Source organism: Mesoplodon bidens (genome assembly GCF_964165515.1).
Source record: "Mesoplodon bidens genome assembly, chromosome: 8".
NCBI lineage: Eukaryota > Metazoa > Chordata > Mammalia > Artiodactyla > Ziphiidae > Mesoplodon > Mesoplodon bidens.
In genome coordinates this window covers 6,963,583-6,990,296 of record NC_138165.1, presented here as the reverse complement: position 1 = coordinate 6,990,296, position 26,714 = coordinate 6,963,583, and the positions used below count along the sequence as shown (strand labels likewise).

At 38.2% G+C, this 26,714-nt stretch overlaps 2 protein-coding genes across 9 annotated transcripts in view; one reads left to right on the top strand and one right to left on the bottom strand.

Moving 5' to 3' along the window:
• The window catches only part of STEAP3 (STEAP3 metalloreductase), a 103,653-nt gene extending 79,115 nt beyond the window's left edge, over nucleotides 1–24,538 (top strand). The window contains exon 6 of the mRNA XM_081241556.1: nucleotides 24,424–24,538. The gene's annotated coding sequence lies outside the window, so the exon portion shown is untranslated. The remainder of the gene's footprint in view (nucleotides 1–24,423) is intronic.
• The window catches only part of LOC308621248 (UPF0538 protein C2orf76 homolog), an 89,199-nt gene that overhangs the window by 871 nt on the left and 61,614 nt on the right, over nucleotides 1–26,714 (bottom strand). For 7 of the 8 annotated variants that reach the window (XM_081241561.1, XM_081241562.1, XM_081241564.1 and 4 more), the window contains 3 exons: nucleotides 15,015–15,052; nucleotides 7,209–7,290; nucleotides 2,389–3,919 (listed from right to left, as the gene is read on the bottom strand). In XM_081241561.1, the coding sequence (XP_081097687.1) occupies nucleotides 3,840–3,919; nucleotides 7,209–7,290; nucleotides 15,015–15,052 (200 nt within the window). In that variant the 3' untranslated portion in view covers nucleotides 2,389–3,839. Of the gene's footprint in view, nucleotides 1–2,388; nucleotides 3,920–7,208; nucleotides 7,291–15,014; nucleotides 15,053–26,714 lie in introns of those variants that run through there. The other variant, XM_081241568.1, reaches the window with a different exon arrangement.

Genomic DNA, 26,714 nt, shown 5'->3' with positions numbered 1-26,714 from the left:
CAACATTATTAATTCAGACTGGAGACAAACCTGATGGAAAGCCTTCCAATTATTAAACATGCGATTCTTTAAGGCGTCACGCCAACAAGTTCCACATTTGTTTTTTAAATTAAACCAGAAGTTAATACAGTCTGCTTAGCTTTTACAGAAAGAGCAAAAGGGCCTTCAGAATCTTGACAAGAAAACAGACAAGATTATTTGTAAGGAATACTGATCACACAATTAACATATCCTCCTAAAACTGACAAGTAAAACTCTTCAAGCTAAATAAATAGGATAATAAGGAAGGATGCCAAGGATTACCACTGGTCTCCTAGTTTACAGCTCTCATCTCATTAGAATTTATCACAGAAGAACGAAATTAAAGAACTTAGCATGACATTTCATTAAAAATGTTTTTTGCTGGTTTTAAGAATACCAAATTTAATGTTTCTCAAACCTAAATTACCATGTTCTTTACAGAAAATACAGAAATACTGAAAGAGGAAAATAAAATCACCCATAGTCTCAGATCCTCATTCCAGTCCTACTGTATCTTCAAGATTAGATGAAGATTAATCTTGATAAAAATCAGATTACAAGCTCTTGTCACAATAAGCCTGGATGTGCGTGGAGGGTGTAGGGGATGGGGAGACACAGAAGAAAGAAGCTGGGAATCAATGAGAGGGGCTGTAAACAAATGCACCCTGGGCAAACAGTAAGTTAATGTGCAGTGAAATTTTACAAGAAAATAGCATTTAAAAGAATGGCTAAGAGCTCTACACTTGGAATCAAGGGGCTTCAAAAAATTCAACATTTAAAGAGAAGATATTTTGAGATCTATCCTTCATATAAAAAGCTCCTGGGGTTTCCTTGTTTAAAGAGAAGCAAGCCCAAAGGTACACTACATAATTTGCAAGTGATTCTAATATCCTCCTCCTAATGGAGAATGAGTAAAAGCCCCCTGTTCTTAATAATCACAATGCAAGGTTTCATCCATGATGTGCTATTTACATACAGAACTTTACATCGTGCTTTGCCCACACAGCACTTTGCTCAATACACACTAACTGTCATTACAATTTTACTTACTGCAGTTGACATTTATCTCTGTACCCCTTCTGAGAAACTAATATATCGTATGGCTCTTCAGGTCACCAATAACAGATTTAGAATTAAGCGGATAAAAAGAAAGAACTGATAAAGCATTTTTGTTTCGACACATAGGTTCTCTTCGTTCTAGTTAACTTACAGATCAATCCATTATCTACATAATACATATAATACAGACTCAAAATGAGATCATCTAGGTAAAGATTTTATTTTCAGATGAATGAATTTTTTCAGGAAAACTAGATTGACAAGTGGGTTAAAAACTCAAATGGTCCAGGCTGATAAAATTTTTCACCCTTAGCAAATTGGAGAATAACACACAAATTAAGAGTTAGTTGCTCTGAACATTCAAAAGAAAGACATAAAATGGATTTTAAACTTTAGTAATGTGGTCCTCAAACAGAAATCGAATATAATGTTTTTTTTTAATCTATAGAACTCTGTTGAAAATGTTTGAATGATTTCACGTATTTAGACTGCAAATTTACTTGCCAATTAAAATGAAAACAAATAACGAACGACTTTCAAAACCTCTACATACCACCCTTTCCACCATTATCCCTTAAATTCCTGCTTCCCAAATTCTATTTAAAATGGCTCCAGAAGAACCCTCGGGAAGTTTGCCACATGCCGGTCCCCTAGGGCACCTGATTTTAAATTAAATGTGCTGCAGGCGGCAGTGCACTCAGGTGCACAGTGCTTTGGCACGTGAATCTGAAATGAATGTGCATTCTCAAATCCAATAAATACACTCCAGCTCATCCCTTTGTCTTACTATCAAATGAACTCAAGTAAGAACTCTCCAAATACATCTGTGGTTCATTTTAATACTGACTTCCAAGTTTAATAAAATGAACGCAAGCTAGGACATCACATGTTGGATATGAAATTAATAATTAAGAGTTTTATAAAGTTTCCATTATAAAATACACATATATACACCTTGAACAGGAAAATAATGACTTCAAATTTTTTAAATATAAGAAAAACCAATTTTTTTTTTTTTTACAACTACTCTTTAATTAAATTGTTACATTTTCATTGGTCAACAATCTTGTCTGTCTTATTCACAGTTGTATTTTTTTTGGGCGGGGGGGCTACGCGGGCCTCTCACTGTGGTGGCCTCTCCCATTGCGGAGCACAGGCTCCAGACGTGCAGGCTCAGCGGCCATGGGCTCACGGGCCCAGCCGCCCCGCGGCCGCGGCATGCGGGATCCTCCCGGACTGGGGCACAAACCCGTGTCCCCTGCATTGGCAGGTGGACTCCCAACCACTGCGCCACCAGGGAAGCCCAAGAAAAACCAATTTTAAATGTAAAATCTCAAGAAAAATTAAGTGCAATGTACTTAAACTCCTCAACTAACTTATTTCAAAAAACTCGCCTACCAACAAGGATTTAGTGTATAGTTTCTAAATCCCTAGGCTTGTACTAGTCAGTACCAAAGTCGTGCGCAGCACAGCAACTGTCATCTGAGGAAAGAGACTGAGACATGCATCCTGACTGCAGTACAGGTAATTAATGATCAGGGCAGACTATCATCGGGCGGGCTGTAATGTGAAAATAACTGCAGATTATTGGCAAAAACAAAAACAGAAACAAAAAAACCGTAAAGGGCCAGGTGTGATTTCTGCAGCAATTTGAGACCAAAAGGACAAAGTTTCACCCTCTCCCCTGGTCCAGGACTATACCCCATCCTTTCAAGTTTCACAAAATCCTAATCTACAAATCATTCAAAACCATGCTCTCTGCTGAGTTATATTTTTAACTTTTCACCAAGGGAGGTCAACAATCCAACAGATAGTTCTAAGCTACTGTGTCTTTTATTTCGTAGCTGCTTGAGCATCTGTTTTCAAGCCGGCAGAGAAGATTTCAAACTAGTTTGAAGAAAACAAAATAGTAAAATGAATCTGACCTTTGATAGACTGGACACTGGGATTTCCACAACAGCGAGGGGAGGGCAAAAAGGGAAGAAACATGTCTGGGAGGTTCCTTCTGACCCTCTTGCTCTGGGATCTCAAATTCCCTGGTCCCACCACCTACTTAATTGAGTACCAGACCATCGCTGTTATGATGTTAACGTGAACAGCTAGTTTAACGCGCTGTCAAAGGAGAAAAGCATGTATGCCCCAAGATATTACTACCAAAAAGAGAATGGGAAAGGGACCCAAACCTTCAGGAAACACAAATCAAATATGATCCTGATAAAGAAGTGGGAGCCAAGGAATCCTATAATATGAGCTGCTTCTCCAAGATCACCCCGAGGTGCTAGGCACAAAGACTGGGTACTGGTTGTGGGCAGACAACAGGAGTGACACACAAGATGACACAACAAGTGACACAAGATGACACAAGAGGAGTGACACACCAGATGAAAACAAACCACAAGGGAGTGTGGGAATTATTACAAGATCTGGCTTGATGCAAACTCTTCCCACAGATGGGCACTTATGGTTTGGCCGCCTGTATCTTGTTTTAAAATATTTCCAATAAAACAGAACTGACTTTAGAAGAGTTACCCTACCCCAGTTTCTTTCCTAAACCAGAGAAGATTCAAAAGATAGCAGCAGTAGAATGTAGCGAAATGAAAGAGATAAAATATAACCCCCCAAATATTTAACACACAAATTTATTACTTAGGGGAATTAGTCCATAAAACCACAATTGTTAATAACAAGATGAAAATCTTTAAATTATAAATAATAATTCTAGGTAAGGCCTTCTTCTTCCTTCCACAAAGCAAATCTTTTTATTTATGTATTTTAGAACTAAATCCACAAGCAAAAACTTCCCTGGACGTCAAGCGTAGGCAGAATATACAATTGGGATCTGCAAGGTAGATAAAAGGCCAGAGGATTTCTCGGTGAGAAAAGAAATCTTCAAACCAGTTTGTTCCCCTAATTTCCCCCCTCACAGTCTTTCTTTTCCTTTCATGGTTTTTACAGAAAAGTCCTCATGATACATTTGCTACATTGGCTTTATTCCCATGGCAATTGGCTGTGATATAGCAGAGTGACAGCTCTACCGCAAGATCAAGTGGTAAAAGGGGAGAGTGATGACTTAGAATTTTTCTCTTAAACCTCTTAAAACCCTAAGCAGGCATGGCACCAAGGGAGGGAAAATTCCCTAGAAAAATCACACACTTCAAGTATCACTTTTACCATCTACTTGCGCTTAGAATTTTTTGCACTGCTCTAGGCAACAAAGGGGCACATGCAGGAGAGGGGATCACTCCCCACAGGGACCAAAGTCACCCTCAGGCAGGGCTGCAGGCTTGCCGTGGCAGGAGAGCAGTGTGAAGCACCACCCTGAAGCCAGTGGAGAACCCACAAAAAGGATCTGATGCTGATCTAAGACCTATGGCCTTAAAACAAGAATGACAAAAAGAGGGATTTGATTTACACCTTTATAGGTGGTTCGTTACTTAAGTCTGAAATTAATAACAATTAAACCAACAACTTAATGTTTTAACAAATTCAAAACATTTGCCAATTGCTTTCTCCAAAATGGCTTCCAAATAAACTAAGTATTTTTGAGGGCCTTTACATGCATTGCTCTAGATGCTTTCATACACATTCTTTTATTCGACCCATGACAACCCTCTGAAATAGGTTTAATTATTTCCGTTTTGTTTTACAGAAATCAAAGTAGAAGTTCAGAGAGGCTAAATGGCTTCCAGGTCACAAAGCAAGCAAAATGTGGAGCCTTCATTCAAACCAATTTTCTCCAAATTTAGGAGTGTATTCCTTAAAATTGGGTCCTCACTTTACAAGTAATACACGTAAAGAGTAGAAAAAAGTTTAAATTATCAATATAAGAACAATTAGATAATGTGGAGAATAAAGGGAAAAAGATTAATTACTGGCAATGCCACCACCCAGAGAGAAACCATTTCTATAATTTTAGCATATGATCTTTTCTCCATATACATATACAGACATGTAAACACATACATTTTAAAATAATAATCGTATCACACAATATAGTCTATTTCCATTCAATAAACAAAGCTCTACATCAATGAATCCCAAACAGAGAAGGTGAGAGAGAACACCTCAGAAGGCATATCACAACCTGGGGGTAGTCACAGAGTTGAGGAAGCACTTCTGTTGGCTTGGTAATAGATATGACAGAAAATCAAGTTTGAGAAAGTCTTACTGGTCAAACTGACCTACACAAAGTTAGAGGTAATACAGCTTCCGAACAATAGTACGAGAGAACATTCATTTCCTAACACTCCCTCAGATACTACCACTGTTCTTCACGTCTGCTAGTCTTATAATCACTGCTCGTGGAAGGTCACCCAGACAGTAAGTGGCAGAGTCAAGCTGTGGACCCAATCACTCTGACTCCAGCCTCTAATTCTTAACCACTAGAGTAGAAAACTACATAAAATAGTATCTATTTTCATGTGCATTTCTCTCATTTCTAATAAGGCTGAACTATTTTTTTATGTTAGCTATTTCTTCTATTAGTAGAATTTATGTCTCCTTTTTATACTAATTATATAAGACCTCTTTATAAAGTCAGGCTAATAACTTTTTCTTTGTCATATATGCTACAAATATTTTTTCACAGTTTATTGCCTCTCGTTTAACTCTATGTGGTCAAATCTATCATTTCTCCCAGCTTTATGGCTTCTGGCCTCAAAGGCATGCCCTTTCTAAGGGCATGCCCTTCTCCCCAAGATTATGAAACTACTGACCTACATTTAAGAAAATTTTTTTACATTATCACATTTAACCTATAGAGAATTTATTTTGGAATGAAGACTAAGAATTTAAATTTGATTTTCCCAAATGTTTTCGCAAGAGGCCCAACATTTTCTGGCTACTTCATTCTTTCCCCCACTTATCTGAGATGTCAAAATTTTGTTATTCTGTGAAATTTCTTTTAGTTGGTTTTTGGATTTTCCAGTCTTTTCCATGGAGCTATCTGTCAATTCCTATATCAGTACCAGTCTGTTATACTCATTATAGTTTTATGCTTAACAACAAGCAGTTGTTAAGTGCCACCTGCTATAATAATATAATAGCAATTGAAGAAATAAATGCCAAATTGAAAAGTGTTTTTCCAAATAATAGCAATCAATCTTATGTATTCACAATAAGGAAAGACACTGAATCTAGCCAACAGTGTAGACTTAAACACAGTAAACAAGTCTGAGGTTTTACAACATGGTATTTAAAATCATATTTAAACTGGAAGATATGTCAGGAACCCACTTTAGCCACATGTGTCATTTAAAAATGAATTCCTGACAGATGTGACTAAAATAACTCAATAAAACACCTGTCAAAAAAATTTAAGGCTTCCTAACATGGACTTCATGAACCTTAGAGTGCTCCTTAGCCAGTGCAATATAAAAAAATTAGACAGTAAGTATGATTTGTGCTGTTTCATTAGAGTCACTGACCACAAAGGCATGTCAGAGGCGTGATGCCTTCAACTGCTCACATCATTCTTACAGACCTCATCCAACTGCAACATCATTTGTGAGTGTACACATAAGTAGAATTACAGTGACATCTAATGGTCATAAAACCTGTCACACAGCACTCCTTTCAACTAAAACTACATGCGTATTCCAAGTTGAAAGGCTAAATCAGGCAATTTTTCAACTGTGCACACTAGGCTCCTATTTGAAATTTCATGACTTGGTCGGCCCAGAGTGATCTGGATGACTATCAGAAAGTACGCTGCATGTTATACAAACAACATCTTATACTTCATTATTCCGCATGAGTTCTACCAGGCCCTATTCTCTTAAACTATCTGTTCAAGTGATGCTGATATGAGTATGTAGGTTATTAAGCGAGTAATAACCTGTCAATCACTTAAAATAACCCTCCGCAGAATTCTGAGCATACCTTCTAGAAAGAACTATTTGCATTCTGAATGTTTGGAGAGCAGATATCTACTTCCCTGAGTCAAGTGATGTGAATCTACATCACTCTTGTCCTCCTCCTCTGAATAATTATAAGGTAGTGTAAACAGCACCAAGGGTACCATTTACACTGCATTAAGTTATCCAAATATAATCAGCCAGGTATCACCATACAGGCCAGGAAAGCCAGGGCCCCCTCCAACTCTACATGGCACACACACTCTTTCTCACCGATTCCAGCTGCTTTCAGGGTGCTGTCTTCTTTTAACAGGAGTCTGTCATCATCTTCCAAACTCAACACAAGTTCATTTGTCTAGAAAGAAAGAAAATCTGCATTTTACCAGTACTTATATGTGTTTCATACTTGGTAAGATTCCTCAAAGACAACTGAATTGTTACTTTGGGTCACAGCAATAATTTACATTCTGCTCCCATCACTGTAGGGAGAGAAGTGAACAGATACACAGTGAGAACCTGCTAAATGCACACACTCCATAAAGCACTGGGGAGACAGTGCTAGAACACAGAGCTTTGGAGCTGGATCTGGGTTAAAATTCAGGTTCCACCAGCATCCAGCTGCGTGGTCTCAACAACCATCTCTTAGAGGTCTCAACAAACAAACCTCTCTTAGAGGTGCTCTTATGTGCTCATCTGTTAAAAAACAAAAAAAGTAGGGGGAGGGATGCATCTTCTTACTACCCTGTGGAGAGGATGAAAAGAGATGAAGCATATAAAACCCCCAGGACAGTGTCAGCCACACAGGGAGTACTGCTAGCTGTCACTGTTCTGTTATCATCATCACATCCTCACAATAATCCAGGAGGAGTCAGAGAGGTTAAGATATAGGCCCAGAGTATGTGGCTAGTCAGCCAGGAGGCTGAGGTTCCAGTTTTGGCCAGTCTTTTTTTTTTTTAATTTAATTTATTTTTTTATACAGCAGGCTTTTATTAGTCATCCATTTTATACACATCAGTGTATACCTGTCAATCCCAATCTCCCAATTCATCACACCACCACCGCCCCCCACGGCTTTCCCCCCTTGGTGTCCATATGTTTGTTCTCTACATCTGTGTCTCAACTTCTGCCCTGCAAACCGGTTCATCTGTACCATTTTTCTAGGTTCCACATACATGCGTTAATATGCGATATTTGTTTTTCTCTTTCTGACTTACTTCACTCTGTATTACAGACTCTAGATTCATCCATGTCTCTACAAATGACTCAATTTCATTCCTTTTTATGGCTGAGTAATATTTCATTGTATATATGTACCAGATCTTCTTTATCCATTCGTCTGTTGATTGGCACTTAGGTTGTTTCCATGACCTGGCTATTGTAAATAGTGCTACAATGAATATTGGGGTGCATGTGTCTTTTTGAATTATAATTTTCTCAGGGTATATGCCCAGTAGTGGGATTGCTGGGTCATATGGTAATTCTATTTTTCGTTTTTTAAGGAACCTCCATACTGTTCACCATAGTGGCTGTATCAATTTACATTCCTACCAACAGTGCAAGAGGGTTCCCTTTTCTCCACACCCTCTCCAGCATTTGTTGTTTGTAGATGCCGTTCTGACTGGTGTGAGGTGATACCTCACTGCAGTTTTGACTTGCATTTCTCTAATAATTAGTGATGCTGAGCAGTTTTCATGTGCCTCTTGGCCATCTGTATGTCTTCTTTGGAGAAATGTCTACTTAGGTCTTCTGCCCATTATTTGATTGGGCTGTTTGTTTTTTTAATATTGAACTGCATGAGCTGTTTATATATTTTGGAGATTAATCCTTTGTCTGTTGATTCGTTTGCAAATATTTTCTCCCATTCTGAGGGTTGTCTTTTCGTCTTGTTTGTAGTTTGCTTTGCAAAAGCTTTGAAGTTTCATTTGGTCCCATTTGTTTATTTTTGTTTTTATTTCCATTACTCTGGGAGGTGGCTCAAAAAAGATCTTGCTGTGATTTCTGTCAAAGAGTGTTCTTCCTGTGCTTTCCTCTAAGAGTTTTATAGTGTCCGGTCTTACATTTAGGTCTCAAATCCATTTTGAGTTTATTTTTGTGTATGGTGTTAGGGAGTGTTCTAATTTCATTCTTTTACATGTAATTGTCCAGTTTCCCCAGCACCACTTATTGAAGAGGCTGTCTTTTCTCCATTGTATATCCTTGCCTCCTTTGTCATAGATTAGTTGATCATAGGTACGTGGGTTTATCTCTGGGCTTTCTATCCTGTTCCATTGGTCTATATTTCTGTTTTTGCAAAAACAAAAACAGTCTGACTTCTGAGAGAAGCAAATTTGCCTCTGCTGAAAGTCCACATATCTAAACACCTTGCTAACCAACACTTGGTCCCATGTCACGTTAACTAACATTTCTCGTGTGACTTGGGGTGGGGGTAGATGGGATTGCTCTCCAGTGCTATTCACACATCATAAATACAGGAGGATTGCTATCTGCCCCTAAACAGCACCTAGTAGTGAGCACTAGTTGGGCACATAGTACCACCTGTCAACCAGAACGCAGCTGCTTAGTGACGGATTCTCTTTCTAGAATATGGCTGAGAGGGAGGCTCAACAATAAGGCCTCTCAGCAGCCAAAAGAGCTGACCCAGAAGCCATGCTCCAAAGCTTCACTCACTAGAGAGCACAGGGGCTTAAACTCCAAAACACACAGATTAAAAGAGGGAAAAAAAACTTCATAAAGAAATCATTAATTAATTAATTAATTTAATATTTATTTATTTGGCTGCACCAGGTCTTAGTTGCAGCACACAGGACGCTCCATGCTGCACGCGGGATCTTCGTTGCAGGCTGCAGGGTCTTTAGTTTTGCAGCATGTGGGATCTAGTTCCCTGACCAGGGATTGAACCCAGGCCTCCTGCATTGGGAGTGTGGAGTCTTAACCACTGGAGCACCAGGAAAGGCCTAAAAAAATCATTTTAGAATAGGTAATACATACTCACAATACAAAATTCTCCAAGTACATATGGACAGAGTGAGAAGTAGTCTCCTCCCAACCCCATCCAACTAGTTCTTCTCCAGAGAATTTGTGCTAATTCTTATGTATCCTTCCAGAGACTGTCCCTGTGTGTGTACATGCAGGTGGAGATGTGCATGTAAACTTTTTCACACAAATAGTGGCATATTATATGCTGTGTTCTAACACCTTACTTTTATCTCTTAAAATATCTTAAAGTCATTCAAAATCAGTGTAAGAGCTGCCTCATAATTTATCAAGGTTGCAGCATATTCCAATGAAAGTATCAACTCTCCCTCTCTGTCCCTATTGATGGACATTCAGGTTGTTTCCTATCTCTTCCTACCATACACAATCCTGCAACAAATATCCTTGTACGTATATTATTTTGCATAAGTTTTATCTGTAAGATAAATTCCTAGAAGTAGAACGGTTGAGTCAGAGAGTAAGGGCAATTTTTATTTTGACAGATACCGCCAAATTACTCTCCAAAGAAGCAGTACCCATTTATACCAATGCTACCCATCACTGAGAGTCCCTGTTTCCCACACCTTCACCAACACGGTGTATTATCAAAATCTTTTGATCTCTGCCAATCCAGCAGATATAAATTAAGTATAGTCTTAATTTGTATTTATTTTAAGTAAAGCTTTGAATATTTTCTATTTTTTAAGAAACTTGTAGGATAATTTTTTAAATGGAATTGTAAAATTAGGCCTTTTCTGTAATGTAAGTTAGAAATTTTTCTCTCAGTTTTTCAGTTGTTCCTTCATTTTTCTTATAGTGCCTTTTTTTAAAAAGAAGGTGCTGAATGTCTGCTGAATAAATTAATGAATAAAGTAAAATGTATCAATCTTTTATTTTCCTATCCTATTTGGACCTTCAGTCTAAGATTACTTTTAAAATTCCATGTTTACTTCAAATATTTTAATTAATCTCATCTTTTAAACTTTTAATCATAGAGAATTTCAAACATACCATGTATACAGAATAGGACAATGAATCCTCCTGTACCCATCACGTGGCCTGAACAAATTATCCACTCATGTTAATCTACTTCATTTCTACCCTCACCTATGGGTTTCATCTTAGATTTATGTCATTAACCCAATGAGTATTTATTTTGGCATAAAGAAAAGGATATGGATTCAATTTAACTGTTTTCTAGATGTCTACCTAGTTGTTCCAATAACATTTACTGAATCCTCCATATTTTCTCCATAAATTTGAAACGCAATATTTAATATATATTAAATTCCTATATATAATTAGGTCTATTTTTGGGCTTCTAATTCTGTGCCATTGAACTAACAGTTCATGTGACAGTACCACACCGTTTTAACTAGTATAGTTTTATAAAATGTCTTAGTATGTGCCAGGGTTAGTCACTTTCATTTCTCTTTTTTCTGACTATTCTTCATTATTTATTTTTTGCATGTTAGTTTTATAATCAGTTTCTTTAGCTCATATATATATATATACACACACACATCTACACACACACACACACACACACATATATATATAAATACATATATACACACAACTGTAAAATTTTATTTGGGTGGCATTAAATTTGTAAATTAACTATGAGAGAACTGACATCTTCTTGCTGTTGCATCTTCCTATCCAAATATCCTAATATTTCCACTTAAGTCTCATCTTGTACCCCTCTTTTTTTTTTTTTTTTAAAGTTTATTTATTTATTTTTTTAATTAGTTTCTGCTTTATAACAAAGTGAATCAGTCATACATATACATCTGTTCCCACATCCCTTCCCTCATGCATCTCCCTCCCTCCCACCCTCCCCATCCCACCCCTCCAGGCGGTCACAAAGCACCGAGCTGATCTCCCTGTGCTCTGCGGCTGCTTCCCACTATCTATCTACCTTACGTTTGGTAGTGTATACACGTCCATGCCTCTCTTTCGCCTTGTCACAGCCCACCCTTCCCCCTCCCCATATCCTCAAGTCCATTCTCAAGTAGGTCTGCGTCTTCATTCCCGTTTTGCCCCTAGGTTCTTCATGACATTTTTTTTTTAAATTCCGTATATATGTGTTAGCATACGGTATTTGTCTTTCTCTTTCTGACTAACTTCACTCTGTATGACAGACTCTAGGTCTATCCACCTCATTACAAATAGCTCAGTTTCGTTTCTTTTTATGGCTGAGTAATATTCCATTGTATATATGTGCCACATCTTCTTTATCCATTCATCCGATGATGGACACTTAGGTTGTTTCCAGCTCCGGGCTATTGTGAATAGAGCTGCAATGAACATTTTGTTGTACCCCTCTTTACATGCTTTACTTTTTTGTTAAATTGAGGTAGAATTTCACATAAAGAAAATGCATAGATCTTAAGAGAAGTTCAGCTCAATGAGTCTGGACAACTGAACACCCTCACTGGCATTTTAAAGTCCTCTTCTTAAAGATCTTGCATATTTATTACTAAGTTTATTCCAGAGTGTGACTTCTTCCTTTCATAAACTTTTAACAAGGATAGCTATCTGGTTTTCAAACTCACAAAATATAAGATAGAAATTATGGTTTTTCTTTCAAATCTTTTTGATAGGAATTATGACTTTACAAGTAGCCTACTGATTATAATCAAAATACACACACAGACACACAAATACATTTTCTTGATAAAAAATTAATCATATTATGGTAATTATTTGTAACTATTAATTCATTCAATAAACACTGAGCTCATCATCTGAACAGGAGGCTCTGGTAGGAAGGTATCCAGTCACCTTTTTATTGTGATGGCAAGAAATTTCTGTGTATACCTGGTAATTGTAATTAAGAAAGTCTTTGGACCTAGAAAATTCGGGAAATGGGGAAAATGCCTTTCGTGAACAAGTTCATTAAGATACAGGAGTTATTTGGAAGTCTCTCTCTTTGGCTAAGGAAGGAGATTAAAATTACAGATGTGTTGGAAAACTGACAGTCTGGGCTAGTGATGCTTATAAGCCCTGCAAATGAAGAGTAGAATGCAGATGGAAAAATGAGAAAAATGTCTGGTAGTTGGAAAAGGTACAAATGAGGACATGTGGGTAAAATTTTTAAGTCTTAAAACCATATCTGTGAAAATATATTGACTTCTTCCTTACAAAAGTTAAAGAGGAAATTTAAAGAACCATCTCTGGAGTATATAGTCTGTACTTAACTAGAATGATTATGGTTTAGATGAAAGTTTATAAAGCCAGATTCCAGAAACATTCAAAGTGATGTAATTTGTTCTAGGACTTTTTCTTTAAGTAAATATATTGTTCAACTAAAAAATAGGCCCTAATTTTTCAACTCTAACATGCCAAGATGGAAAATATGTTTTAAATATAAGAAACAATTCTAAGATATTTCCAACTATAGCAGGAAATTTTCCTGATTTTTTAAAAAATGTAATAATACTGATTATTTGAATATTATGAACTAGGTCTTCATTAAGGATACAGGAATAATTTACTTATTATTCCCTTTAGGAAACATGAGCTCAGTGATGTAAAAATGCAATACTGAATGGAGAATGACAACCTTTTCAAAGAGCATACTGTTTCATTTTGACTTCATTTTATATATTTCCCTTCTATAATCAGACCAAGCTTCCTACTCTCCACGTTTTAGGGACAAGGTTGTAAAGGGTCCTGGCTTGGAGAAGAGAAAGTGGATGGAGTCTGTGGACAGATACAATTCTAGCATCGAAACAAAGTACAGATCCCACACCACAGTCCCAGACACACACAAGCACTAAATTTTAAAGTGTTTGACAATGGATACTGTCAAATTTGTATATATAATCCTTGCTATAAAAAAACAAAGTTACTGGAAAGACCCAGCTTGATTTTAGCCCAGGGAAACTGATTTCAGATTTCTGACCTCCAGAACTATAAGAGAATAAATGTGTGTTGTTTTAAGCCATCAGAAAAAAAATGTTTTTGAGTTACTAATTCATAGTCAACAGACGTACCCTCAGGCCAACTACTTTATGATCTTTTGTTATACGTTTATTTCAAAGCTGATTGAGTTTATGGAGGGCATCTATGACTAGAGAAGAGAATGAAATTAAATGAATTCATAAAATACTTCCTTCAAAAATTGTTATGGAAACACTCCTACGAATGAGGCATTGTGCTAGGTATTGGAGATATGAAGAATAAGATACAGTCCCTTGTCCTTGAGTAGTCTGTATAATAGAGAAGGTTATTACTTTAATGAGAAGTCTACACAAGGTCACTGAGGATCAAGAAAAAGATCACTCTGGTCTATCTGTATGAGAAGCAAACATAAAAACATCACTCTAAAAAAGTAAGAAAACAGAAATGGAAATATACTATAAACACATAACTAATCAGTCCTCTTTTGGGGAAGGCCATGTCCTCTGTGGAACGAATAGGTCTGTTCCCAAGAGGCACAGTCCGGGGCCTTCTCTTATACACCAGAAGAGTCAAATCAGAAAAGAAACACGTTATTTTCATCTGCTTTTGGCTCTCTTCTTCTGGTACAGAATTAAGAAAATCAAAGAAATTGGACTGACAGATAATACTTGACTTCCTTTATATGTAGCCTGAATTTATTTTACCACATTTTATGCTTACTTTATGTTACACATTTACTTGATATATAATGTTGCTTTTTTTAAATTAACACTTTTTTTTTTCTTGCGGTACGCAGGCCACTGCCGTGGCCTCTCGCGCTGCGGAGCACAGGCTCCGGACGTGCAGGCTCAGCAGCCATGGCTCATGGGCCCAGCCACTCCACGGCATGTGGGATCCTCCCAGACCGGGTCACGAACCCGCATCCTCTGCCTCGGCAGGCAGACTCTCAACCACTGCGCCACCAGGGAAGCCCAAAACCTTCTTTTAAAGGATCTACTAACAGGACTATAACTTAAGAGTTTTTTTTTTTTCCTTTAATGGAAAAGTAAGGCTATAGAAAGGGTAGCTACAAAATTAAAAATGCTATTATAATGGAAAATATTTTAGAAGTACACGTGTTCATTCATTTATTCACTAAGTCAACCAAGATTGATTACTTCCTATGCATGTGCCAGATACTGTACATACGGAACATACCTTTGATTTATGTGCTTGATGAACAATCTTTAGTTTATCTGAAAGAAAAAAAAAGTTGTCTTTTTACTAAAACTATTCTAAAACTTCATTTCAAACTATTAAAGCGAGATGGGGGGAAGGTGGCAGCTATGAAATTGAGAAATCTGAGTCTTTGCCTTATGATCAGGTTCACTTAAACTTCTAGTACACAGTAAAGTAAAAATTACATTTGCATATCATTAAAATTAAAGATCACTGTATAAAGATATTTTAAAGCCCTGGCCTTTGACACACACAGCTGTGTTTGTACCATAACCTGAAGTCAACTCAGCACAGTTTCCCTTAGAAGACAGGTGAATGACATTATTCTACCTTGTTTGTTAGTCGCTAAATGCTTAGGTTAGCAAATAAGGTTTAAAAAAAACAGTCTGTCTTAAATTAAGACAGACTTTGTTAATGTCTAGTACTACTACTATTACTAATCTATTAATCTCTCAGAATAGATTCAGTGACAGGAGGTCAAATCATACCAACAAGTTGTTACCACTCTCAGAATTCAAACACCATCAAGGATCACTGGTAATCTGAGCAAGGCTGCTAATACCCAAAGACTACTACTGTTTCCTGGTTTTGAAATACTACACAGGCTCACACAATCTAATCTGCTTTACTCAATTCAGAAAGTATCTAATTCTCCACTCAGTTTTATCTAATCATTTAATTAATGTATTATGATTACATGTGTTATTGTGTCTGAATAAACTCTTAACCTTAAACTAAAATTCACTTCTATCAATCACGCTGTCTGATTAATCAAGGAATTCAGTGAAATGAAATGAAACAAGATAAAAAAGGAACAAGATAGGGCTTCCCTGGTGGCGCAGTGGTTGAGAGTCTGCCTGCCGATGCAAGGGACATGGGTTCGTGCCCGGGTCCGGGAAGATCCCACATGCCGCGGAGCAGCTGGGCCCATGAGCCATGGCCACTGGGCCTGTGTGTCCGGAGCCTGTGCTCCGCAACAGGAGAGGCCACAACAGTGAGAGGCCCGCATACCGCAAAATAAAGGAACAAGATAAAACCCCAGAAAAGGGAGGAACCAAGATGGCAGCCTAGAAGGACATGCTCTCACTCCCTCTTGCGAGAACACCAGAATCACAACTAGCTGCTAGACAATCATCGACAGGAAGACACTGGAACTCACCAAAAAAGATACCCCACATCCAAAGACAAAGGAGAAGCCACAGTGAGATGGTAGGAAGGGCGTAATCACAGTGAAGTAAAATCCCATAACTGGTGGGTGGGTGACTCACAGACTGGAGAACACTTATACCACAGAAGACCAACCACTGGAGTGAAGGTTCTGAGCCCCACGTCAGGCTTCCCAACCTGGGGGTCTGGCAACAGGAGGAGGAATTCCTAGAGAATCAGACTTTGAAGCCTAGTGGGAATTGATTGCAGGACTGCGACAGGAATGGGGGAAACAGAGACTCCACTCTCGGAGGGCACACACAAAGTAGTGTGTGCATCAGGACCCAGGGGAAAGAGCAGTGGCCCCATAGGAGACTGAACCAGACCTACCTGCTAGTGTCAGAGGGTCTCCTGCAGAGGCGGAAGTGGGTGGCTGTGGCTCACTGTGGGGACAAGGACACTGACAGCAGAAGTTCTGGGAAGGACACCTTTGCGTGAGCCCTCCCAGGGTCTGTCATTAGCCCCACCAAAGAGCCCAGGTAGGCTCCAGTGTTGGCTTGCCTCAGGCCAAACAACCAGCAGGGAGGGAACCCAGCCCTACTGATCAACAGTCAAGTGGATTAAAGTTTTACTGAGCTCTGCCCACCAGAGCAACAGCCAGCTCTACCCACCACCAGTCCCTCCCATCAAGCCTCTTAGAGAGCATCATCCACCAGAGGGCAGACAGCAGAAGCAAGAAGAACAACAGTCCTGCAGCCTGTGGAACAAAAACCACATTCACAGAAAGATAAACAGGATGAAAAAGCAGAGGGCTACGTACCAGATGAAGGAACAAGATAAAACCCAGGAAAAACAACTAAATGAAGTGTATGTAGGCAACCTTCCAGAAAAACAATTGAGAATAATGACAGTGAAGATGATCCAGGACCTCGGAAAAACAATGAAGGCAAAGATCGAGAAGATGCGAGAAATGTTTAACAAACATCAACAAGAATGAAAGAACAAAAAACAGAGATGAACAATACAATAACTGAAATGAAAACTACACTAGAAGGAATCAATAGCAGAATAACTGAGGCAGAAGAATGGATAAGTGACCTGGAAGACAGAATGGTGGAATTCATGGCTGTGGAACAGAATAAAGAAAAAAGAATGAAAAGAAATGAAGACAGCCTAAGAGACCTCTGGGACAACATTAAACGAAACATTCGCTTTATAGGGGTCCCAGAAGGAGAAGAGAGACAGAAAGGACCGGAGAAAATATTTCAAGAGATTATAGTCAAAAACTTCCCTAACATGGGAAAGGAAATAGCCACCCAAGTCTAGGAAGCGCAGCGAGTCCCATACAGGATAAACCCAAGGAGAAACACGCCGAGACACATAGTAATCAAATTGGCAAAAATTAAAGACAAAGAAAAATTATTGAAAGCAGCAAGGGAAAAACGACAAATAACATACAAGGGAACTCCCCTAAGGTTAACAGCTGATTTCTCAGCAGAAACTACAAGCCAGAAGGGGGTGGCATGATATACTTAAAGTGAGGAAAGGGAAGAACCTACAACCAAGATTACTCTACCCGGCAAGGATCTCATTCAGATTCGATGGAGAAATCAAAAGCTATACAGACAAGAAAAAGCTAAGAGAATTCAGCACCACCAAACCAGCTCTACAACAAATGCTAAAGGAACTTCTCTAAGTGGGAAACACAAGGGAAGAAAAGGACCTACAAAAACAAACCCAAAACAATTAAGAAAATGGTCATAGGAACATACATATCGATAATTACCTTAAATGTGAATGGATTAAATGCTCCAACCAAAAGACACAGGCTTGCTGAATGAATACAAAAACAAGACCCATATATATGCTGTCTACAAGAGACCCACTTCAGACCTAGGGACACATACAGACTGAAAGTGAGGGGATGGAAAAAGATATTCCATGCAAATGGAAATCAAAAGAAAGCTGGAGTAGCAATACTCATATCAGATAAAATAGACTTTAAAATAAAGAATGTTATAAGAGACAAGGAAGGACACTACATAATGATCAAAGGATCAACCCAAGAAGAAGATATAACAATTATAAATATATATATGCACCCAACATAAGGAGCACCTCAAAACATGAGGCAACTGCTAACAGCTATAAAAGAGGAAATCGAAAGTAAAACAACAATAATAGTGGTTGACTTTAACACCTCACTTACACCAATGGACAGATCATCCAAAATGAAAATAAGTAAGGAAACAGAAGCTTTAAATGACACAACAGACCAGATAGATTTAATTGATATTTATAGGACATTCCATCCAAAAACAGCAGATTACACCTTCTTCTCAAGTGCGCACGGAACATTCTCAAGGATATATCCCATCTTGGGTCACAAATCAAGCCTCAGTAAACTTAAGAAAACTGAAATCATATCAAGCATCTTTTCTTTTTTTTTTTTCTTTTTTTTTTTTTTTGCTGTACGCGGGCCTCTCACTGTTGTGGCCTCTCCCATTGCAGAGCACAGGCTCCAGACGCGCAGGCTCAGCGGCCATGGCTCACGGGCTCAGCCGCTCTGCGGCATGTGGGATCTTCCCGGACTGGGGCACGAACCCATGTCCCCTGCATCGGCAGGCGGACTCTCAACCACTGCGCCACCAGGGAAGCCCCAAGCATCTTTTCTGACCACAACACTATGAGATTAGAAATCAATTACGGGGGGAAAAAAAACGTAAAAAACACAAACACATGGAGGCTAAACAATACGTTACTAAATCACCAAGAGATCACTGAAGAAATCAAAGAGGAAATCAAAAAATACCTAGAGACAAATGACAATGAAAACACGACGATCCAAAACCTATGGGATGCAGCAAAAGCAGCTCTAAGAGGGAAGTTTATAGCTATATAAGTCTACCTCAAGAAACAAAAAATATCTCAAATAAACAATCTAACCTTACACCTAAAGGAACTAGAGAAAGAAGAAAAAACAAAACCCAAAGTTAGCAGAAGGAAAGAAATCATAAAGATCAGAGCAGAAATAAATGAAATAGAAACAAAGAAAACAATAGCAAAGACCAATAAAACTAAAAGCTGGTTCTTTGAGAAGATAAACAAAATTGATAAACCATTAGCCAGACTCATGAAGAAAAAGAGGGAGAGGACTCAAATCAATAAAACTAGAAATGAAAAAGGAGAAGTTACAACAGACACCGCAGAAATACAAAGCGTCCTAAGAGACTACTAAAAGCAACTCTATGCCAATAAAATGGACATCCTGGAAGAAATGCACAAATTCTTAGAAAGGTGTAACCTTCCAAGACTGAACCAAGAAGAAACAGAAAATATGAACAGACCAATCAGAAGTAATGAAATTGAAACTGTGATTAAAAATCTTCCAACAAACAAAAGTCCAGGACCAGATGGCTTCACAGGTGAATTCTATCAAACATTTAGAGAAGAGCTAACACCCATCCTTCTCAAACTCTTCCAAAATTTGCAGAGGAAGGAACACTCTCAAACTCATTCTAGGAGGCCACCATCACCCTGGTACCAAAACCAGACCAAGATACTACAAAAGAAGAAAATTACAGACCAATATCACTGATGAATATAGATGCAAAAATCCTCAACAAAATACTGGCAAACAGAATCCAACAACACATTAAAAGGATCAAACACCATGATCAAGTGGGATTTATCCCAGGGATGCAAGGTTTCTTCAATACACGCAAATCAATCAATGTGATACACCATATTAACAAATTGAGGAAAGAAAAACCATACAATCATCTCAATAGATGCAGAAAAAGCTTTTGACAAAATTCAACACCCATTTTTGAAAAAAACTCTTCAGAAAGTGGGGATAGAGGGAACTACCTCAACATAATAAAGGCCATATATGACAAACACACAGCACACATCATCCTCAATGGTGAAAAACTGAAAGCATTTCCTCTAAGATCAGGAACGAGACAAGGATGTCCACTCTCACCACTATTATTCAACACAGTTTTGGAAGTCCTAGCCACAGCAATCAGAGAAGAAAAAGAAATAAAAGGAATACAAATTGGAAAAGAAGTCAAACTGTCACTCTTTGCAGATGACATGATACTATACACAGAGAATGGTAAAGATGCCACCAGAAAACTACTAGAGCTTATTAATGAATTTGGTAAAGTTGCAGGATACAAAATAAATGGACAGAAATCTCTTGCCTTCCTATACACTAATGATGAAAAATCTGAAAGAGAAATTAAGGAAACACTCCCACTGACCATTGCCACAAAAAGAATAAAATACCTAGGAATAAACCTACCTAGGGAGACAAAAGACCTGTACGCCGAAAAGTATAAGACACTGATGAAAGCAGTTAAAGATGATACCAACAGATGGAGAGATATACCATGTTCTTGAATTGGAAGAATCAATATTGTGAAAATGACTATACTAACCAAAGCAATCTACAGATTCAATGCAATCCCTATCAAATTACCAGTGGCATTTTTTACAGAACTAGAACAAAATATCTTAAAATTTCTATGGAGACACCAAAGACCCCAAATAGCCAAAGCAGTCTTGAGGGAAAAAAATGGAGGGGGATTGAGGATATGGGGAGGGGGAAGGGGTGAACTGTGACAAAGCGAGAGAGTGGCATGGACGTATATACACTACCAAACGTAAAATACATAGCTAGTGGGAAGCAGCCGCAAGCACAGGGAGATCAGCTCGGTGCTTTGTGACCACCTAGAGGGGTGGAATAGGGAGGGTGGGAGGGAGGGAGATGCATGAGGGAAGAGATATGGTAACATATGTATATGTATAACTGATTCACTTTGTTATAAAGCAGAAACTAACACACTATTGTAAAGCAATTATACTCCAATAAAGATATAAAAAAAGGGGGCTTCCCTGGTGGTGCAGTGGTTGAGAATCTGCCTGCTAATGCAGGGGACACGGGTTTGAGCCCTGGTCTGGGAGGATCCCACATGTGTCCCGTCAGACACAACTACTGAGCCTGCGCGTGTGGAGCCTGTGCTCTGCAACAAGAGAGGCCGCGATAGTGAGAGGCCCACACACCGCGATGAAGAGTGGCCCCTGCTTGCCATAACTAGAGAAAGCCCTCGCACAGAAATGAAGACCCAACACAGCAATAATTAATTAATTAATTAATTAACTCCTACGCCCAATAACAACAACAAAAAAAAGATGTAAAAAAAAAAGCCTGTACAGATATATAAAGAAAGTAAGTTACTTACAAAACTAAATACTATAAATATATTTCATTAAAAAAAAAAAAAGGAGCAGGAGGAATCAGACTCCCTGACTCCCTGACTTCAGACTATACTATAAAGCTACAGTAATCAAGACAATATGGTACTGGCACAAAAACAGAAACATTGATCAATGGAACAAGACAGAAAGCCCAGGGGGCTTCCCTGGTGGCGCAGTGGTTGAGAGTCCGCCTGCCGATGCAGGGGACACAGGTTCGTGCCCTGGTCTGGGAAGATCCCACGTGCCACGGAGCAGCTGGGCCCATGAGCCATGGCCGCTGAGCCTGCGCGTCCGGAGCCTGTGTTCCGCAATGGGAGAGGCCACAGCAGTGAGAGGCCCGCGTACCGCAAAAAAAAAAAAAAAAAAAAAAAGAAAGCCCAGAGATAAACTCATGCACCTATGGTCAAGTAATCTATGACAAAGGAAGCAAGGATATACAATGGAGAAAAGACAGTCTCTTCAATAAGTGGTGCTGGGGAAACTGGACAGCTACATGTGAAAGAATGAAATTAGAACACTCCCTAACACCATACACAAAAATATTCTCAAAACGGATTCAAGACCTACATGTTAGACCAGACTCTATAAAACTCTTAGAGGAAAACATAGGAAGAACACTCTTTGACAGAAATCACAGCAAGATCTTTTTTCATCCACCTCATAGAGTAATGGAAATAAAAACAAAAATAAACAAATGGGACCAAATGAAACTTTAAAGCTTTTGCACAGCAAAGGAAACCATAAACAAGACGAAGAAACAACCCTCAGAATGGGAGATAATATTTGCAAACGAATCAAAAGGCAAAGGCTTAATCTCCAAAATATATAAACAGCTCATGCAGCTCAATATTAAAGAAACAAACAACCCAATCCAAAAATGGGCAGACCTAAATAGACATTTCTCCAAAGAAGACATACAGATGGCCAAGAAGCACATTAAAAGCTGCTCAACGTCACTAATTATTAGAGAAATGCAATTCAAAAGTACAATGAGGTATCACCTCACACCGGTCAGAATGGCCATCATCAAGAAATCTACAAACAACAAATGCTGAAGAGGGCGTGGAGAAAAGGGAACCCTCTTGCACTGTTGGTGGGAATGTAAATTGATACAGCCACTATGGAGAACAGTATGGAGGTTCCTTCAAAACTAAAAATAGAATTACCATATGATCCAGCAATCCCACTACTGGGCATATACCCACAGAAAACCATAATTCAAAAAGACACATGCATCCCAATGTTCATTGCAGCACTATTTAGAATAGCCAGGTCATGGAAGCAATCTAAATGCCCATCGACAGACGAATGGATAAAGAAGATGTGGTACATATATACAATGGAATATTACTCAAGCCATAAAAAGGAACGAAATTGGGTCATTTGTTGAGACGTGGATGGATCTAGAGACTGTTATACAGAGTGAAGTAAGTCAGAAAGAGAAAAACAAATATTGTATATTAACGCATGTATGTGGAACCTAGTAAATGGTACAGATGAACAGGTTTGCAGGGTAGAAGTTGAGACACAGATGTAGAGAACAAACGTATGGACACCAAGGGGGGAAAGCAGCGGCGGGGGGGTATGGTGGTGTGATGAATTGGGCAATTGGGATTGACATGTATACACTGATGTGTATAAAACTGATAACTAAGAAGAAACTGCTGTATGAAAAAAATAAATAAAAATTAGAAAAAAACAACTAATACTAAACTTTCTTTGGGTTATTTGTATGGAAATATATTAAAATAAATGTTTCAGACATTACATGGAATTCCTAAAAATCTTACATGTTCTGGTATAATGTTATATGTCATAATTCTAGTTATTATTTTAAAATGTACATCTCAGAAATAACTAAATTTCCTTGTCAAATGCATTATTATGAACTTTCATCAAATCTTTAACCATGGTCATTTTTAAGTCCTTTGTCATTTACAGACAGTTCTGGGTGTACTCTGATGCTTTTGCAAAAGTGTTCTTATAAAAAAGGGTTTCATCTTCAAGGAGTTCATGGAAAAGACTCTGACAAGCACAGGTTTCTGGTAACTGACTATACTGCTGAACTGAATGAATAAGTATTTTCAGAACTCTAATGGAAAACTGATGAATTCATAAAAGTGCTAACAAAAGATCATGATGAAAAAAAATTAACTACATGGGACTGAGTGACCTGATGAGGATGATTATAATTTTTGTGACTTTCTGTCTGAATAAAAAAAATCTGTTTAAAAAAAACAAACCTTGATTTAACTATGTTCTAATAATAAAGAAGAATAGGGTACCTATTCAGTTAAGAACCAGCACCCTGAATTACCCATTGTTTTATTTTACTTTATTTTATTTATTTATTTATTTTTGTGGTACGTGGGCCTCTCACTCTTGTGGCCTCTCCCATTGCAGAGCACAGGCTCCGGACACGCAGGCTCAGCGGCCATGGCTCACGGGCCCAGCCGCTCCGTGGCATGTGGGATCTTCCCGGACCGGGGCACAAACCCGTGTCCCCTGCATCGGCAGGCGGACTCTCAACCACTGCGCCACCAGGGAAGCCCTACCCATTATTTTAAATAGTCAACTTTCAATGACCTATTGCAATTTTTAATATAAGGTCAGCCTAATCCCTGGACTATATGTATTGTTAAGAAATAAAAATAAATCTAACCTAAGTGAAATACACACACTTAGGAAGTAAATATGCCACAACTGCTAAAAATAAGCTTATAATGTAGACAAGAAAATAAGCAAATGTGACTTGTGAATTATCTATTATACTGAGTTACCTATTACACTCATTTTCTCACTGCAAATATATATCGGTTTGTTCCTGGAGACCAAGGAAGCCAATAGTAGTTTTTTTTAAAACAAAAGGACCTTGCAATCAACTTGCAAAACCGTAGTTTGACCTTGCCAATTGTTAATCATCTTCTATATATTTTGCTAACAAGTCTTTTAATTAGAAATATCTTTGTTCTGATAGGTTCTAGAACCCCACAAGAAGGAGGCCACATTTTTAAGCAGAAAAAGAAATGCTCTGAACAGAAATTTTCACCAGATTTTTCTCTCCAACAGAAATTGGTAAGACTTGGGAAGAAGGTAAGAAAGGAGAAATGACAAGCTAGCAAAAGATCTTGTATTAATGTCCCTTTCTTTGTTAAATCATCTCTTTCACTTGTTTTTCCCTCTTAAAAAAATAATCTTCATTATTAACAGAAACAACTTCTGTGGATATTGTTTCCTTAATGCAAATTCCTTGAGGAAAGCAACCTCATAAAAATAAAAACAAGATCTTATGTTTGTGGAGTATTTAATGTGTTCACACATGCATTGTTTAATTTAATCTCACACAGCCTTAGAAACAAACAGGATTAGCAGCCCCACACTGCACAACAACCAACATTTACTGCACACATGCACCATGCCTAAACAATAAGGATTTAGAAATAAAACAATATCCCCTGTGCTTTATGAACACACTGTCTGCCCAGGGTAAATCAGTAATAGATGTAGATGCCAATTAAATGGATGGAAGGGCTCTGAGAAATCTCAGCCTCTTGGTGGCCTGGCAGAGAGAACTGGACCTTTGTCCAAGGGCACAGAAATGGCAACTAACAAAAATGAAATCTGAGTTTGTGCCCTTTCCACTCCCCAACACCCAGTGTGTTCAATCCCATAGAGAGTGTAGCAATACTGCAGGACAAGGACAGGTGAGAAAGTAACACTTCAGCCTTTCTTGTCAAACACAAAGTGGCAGATTGTTAAAGAGCCAAATAAAGACAGTCAGTTGAAATCTATCAAAGCCATGGTGGTTCTCTAATTTCTTCACAGATAAATGTATTCATTTTTCCTGTCAATTCATCTGAGTAGTATAGAAATAACAGGACAAGAGAATGTTAATAAGGTGGAATAATATGAGAGGTACGTTATCCACTTACCATGGAAAAAGAAAAAGGAACAAGGAAGAAATACAAAATCAACTGGAAAACAATGTTTAAAATGGGAATACCTATCTATCAATAATTAGCTTAAATGTCAATGGACTAAATTGACAAACGACATAAAGTGAAAGATTGGATAATAAAACAAGAGCCTACAGTATGCTGCCTACAAGGGATCCATTTTAGGGTGAAGGACACACATAGATTGAAAGTGAGGGGATGGAAAAAGATATTTCATGCATGGAACCATAAAAGACCCAGAACTGCCAAAGCAATCCTGAGGAAAAGGAACAAAGCAGGCGGCATAACCCTTCTAGACTTCAGACAATACTACAAAGCTACAGTAATCAAAACGGTGTGACACTGGTACAAAAACAGACATATGGATCAATGGAACAGAATAGAGAGCCAAGAAATAAACCCACACACCTACAGTCAATTAATCATTGACAAAGTAGGCAAGAATACAAAATGGGAAAAAGTCTCTTCAGCAAGTGGTGCTGGGAAAGTTGGATAGCTGCATGTAAATCAGTGAAGTTAGAACACACCCTCACACCATGTACAAAAATAAACTCAAATTGGCTTAAAGACTTAAACATAAGACAATACACCATAAAACTCCTAGAAGAAAACATTCTCTGACATAAATCATACCAATGTTTTCTTAGGTCAGTCTCCCAAGGCAATAGGCAATAGAAAAATAAACAAATGGGACCTAATCAAACTTACAAGCTTTTGCACAGCAAAGGAAACCATAAACAAAATGAAAAGACAATCTACAGAATGGGAGAAATATTTGCAAATGATGCGACCAACAAGGGCTTAATTTCCAAAATATACAAACAGCTCATACAACTCAACAATAAAAAACCAAACAACCCAATCAAAAAATGGGCAGAAGACCTAAATAGACATTTCTCCAAAGAAACATACAGATGGCCAATAGGCATATGAAAAGATGCTCAACATCACTAATTATTAGAGAAATGTAAATCAAAACTACAACTAGTACCACCTCACACCAGTCAGAATGGTCATCATTAAAAAGTCTATAAATAACAAATGCTGGAGAGGGTGTGGAGAAAGGGGAACCCTCCTACACTGTTGGTGGGAATGTAAGTTGGTGCAGCCACTATGGAAAACAGTATGGAGGTTCCTCAAAAAACTAAAAAATAGAACTACCGTAGGATCCAACAATCCCACTCCTGGGCATATACCCGGACAAAACCACAATTTAAAAAGATACATCCACCCCTATGTTCATAGCAGCACTATACACAATAGCCAAGACATGGAAACAAACTAAATGTCTACTGACAGAGGAATGGATAAA